Below are 2,377 nucleotides of genomic sequence, written 5' to 3' on the forward strand. Positions count from 1 at the left end.
GTGGAGGGGCTCTGTCAGTCTGGAGGACTAGAGAGAGGTCGGCCACCAGAGCCTCAGGGGTCTGAGTGGGGAAACGATGGGTTGTGTTTCCGAGGCAGAAGCCAGGGGTTTGGCCAAGATGACCGCTGCCCTCCCCAGCACCCAACCAAAGTGGTGGAAGCCGAGTGCCCCGCTGACCGTCCCTCCCGCTCTGTAACCGCAGGACGACGACGGTGAGCTCGCACACGCCATGCAGGCCGGGCCAGGCCCACGGCAGGACGGGGCCTGATGGGTGCCCCGCGTCCCCAGGCCCATGCCGCCCCCAGAGAAGAGCCGAGGACCCGCCGCCCGGCCGCCCGCGGGCCGCGCTCCAGGGCGCCTGCCGGGCCTGCTGTCGCCAGCGCTGCTGTGCGCCTGCGGCCTGTGCGTGCTGCTGGCGGGCGTGAACGTGACGCTGGTGGGCGCCTTGGCCTCCTTCTCGCACCGGAGCAACGCGCCGCTCGTGGTGGGGCCGGCGCTACTGGCACTGGCCCTCGGCTGCTTCGCCGCCTGCTGCGTGTGTAGCCGCCGGGGCCCCGCGCTCCGTCCGCGCTCGGCGGCGACCTCGGGCTCGGGCCGGGGCGGCGGCGGCGGCGGCGGCGGCGGGCCGGTGGCGCTGGAGATGGAGAGCAGCGAGCGCACCGCGCAGGACACCACGGCCGTGCAGCTCAGCCCTGCCGCCTCGGCCGCGTCCTCGGGCAGCTCCAGCCCCGGCCCCTTCGCGCTGGACGCCCCCGCGCCCGCAGCAGTCTACGCGCCGCGCACTGAAGGCGTCCAGCTCAACCTGCCCCGGGAGCGCGTCGCCCCCTAGCGGAGCGCGTGCCGGGCCCGACTCCCAGTCTGGGCTCCCTCCCTTGGTGCCACTTAAGGAAAGAGAGGACTGGGAGAGAGGAAGGAAGAGAAGAAGAAGAAAAGTGAAATTTTTCTGTATGGGTCCGATGCTGGGCACAGATGGCCGCATCTGTCCCATGTCTGGAACTTCTGGAGGGGAGAACGACAGTGAAGAGGCACACTCACCAAAGGAGGGAGCAGTGCCTTGGCCCTTTCAGTGGGGTCGACTGGGCCCTACTTTAACCCACTCCCCAGACTCGATGAAATAGGCCCCTGGACCTTCCATCCCCACCCCCCGCCGCCGCCACCCATGGCACGTGGGCACTGTGAATGGAGCCACTCTGAGAGGGGACGAACTCCCAGCAAGGTCCCTGACCCCAAGGGGTGGGAGGAAGCAGGGCCAGAGAAGAATGTCAGCCTGGGCTGTCTGCTCTCCCCTCGCACTGTGAAAGGCCACCAGCTTCCCCTTCTGCTCCTCCCTGCTCTCCTTGTCTCTGCCCCCAACATGATCTTTTGGGATTAAGGAGCAGGGGCCCTGATTTGAGCCAGGATAGTCTCCTAAGGCAGAGCGAGGTTGAACATCTGACTGGTAGAGCAGGGGGAGCTGGGGGTGAAGCATGGACAGGGGTGAATGATGAGCAGGGTGGGCGCCTCCAAGCAGGAGGGCCTCAGTGTGGTCTGCACTGTGCCATCCCGACATCCCTCACTCTTCAATAAATCACCTTTTTGGAGTCAAGTGCCTTGTGATGGCGAGGCCCGGAGGGAGGGGCTGACTGCGGAGTTTTTGGCTGGGCACCCTTGACTCTGGGGCCCTCCCAGCCAAGCGCTTCATCTGCCTTGCACCAGCCCCTCCTGGATGCCTGGAAGGGAACCCCAGGGGAACAGAGTGTGTAACTGGGAACATCCGTGGGAACAGGCGTGAGAGATTGGGGCCTGGATGAATATGAGTGTGTCTGTTCTCGGGGTTGCCTGGCTACGTGTGTGAGATGGGGAGTGTGGGAGTATTTGGGTAACACTGTCTGACATCATCCATGAATGTGAGAGTGCGTGTGGGTGTGTGTGGTGGTAGTGAAGGGGTGAGTCACCAGTGAGAAGGGTGAGAGAAGGGATCCCTGGTGCCATGCAAAGCCTAGAGCTTTCTCCCAGCCTGCCTGTGCTCCACCCAGGTGGGCCAGGGCATCTGGTAGAGGGAAGGAGGCTGCCTCACAAGAAGAAGCAAGGTTCCTAGGGTCTGGGGCTGGGGAGGTACTGCAGTGCTGGGCCAGCCCCTCTGCTCACCGCTCACCGCAGGGACCCGGAAGAGACAGGCCCTGTGATGGTGGTGCACTGCTCTCCCAGCTCTAACTCGCTGTCCATCCACCTTTGGCTTCATCAGCCTCCCTTTTTCTTTCCAGGGTGGGCTCTCCTGCTCTTCAGTCCTGGTCTGGGACTTCCCACCAGCCCTTGGAAGGGCTGACCCCCTCTCTGCCTCCAAACACACCCTTCATCTGACCCCCTCCCTGCCTCTGCCTCTCCTGCCATCTCCCCC

The 2,377-nt window shown here is 64.8% G+C and overlaps 1 protein-coding gene across 1 annotated transcript; it reads left to right on the forward strand.

Moving 5' to 3' along the window:
• The first annotated feature begins 292 nt into the window (after positions 1-292).
• Positions 293-1,572, forward strand: TMEM275 (transmembrane protein 275). Its single transcript, XM_047728414.1, has one exon. The coding sequence runs from the start codon at positions 293-295 to the stop codon at positions 827-829; it is 537 nt and encodes a 178-aa protein (XP_047584370.1). The 3' UTR covers positions 830-1,572.
• Positions 1,573-2,377: the final 805 nt, after the last annotated feature.

The sequence above is a fragment of the Lutra lutra genome, chromosome 4 (genome assembly GCF_902655055.1).
Source record: "Lutra lutra chromosome 4, mLutLut1.2, whole genome shotgun sequence".
Classification (NCBI taxonomy): domain Eukaryota; kingdom Metazoa; phylum Chordata; class Mammalia; order Carnivora; family Mustelidae; genus Lutra; species Lutra lutra.

Bases quoted from the DNA above. Each gene is read 5' to 3' on its own strand.
- TMEM275 (XM_047728414.1), top strand. From the start codon at position 293: ATGCCGCCCCCAGAGAAGAGCCGAGGACCCGCCGCCCGGCCGCCCGCG.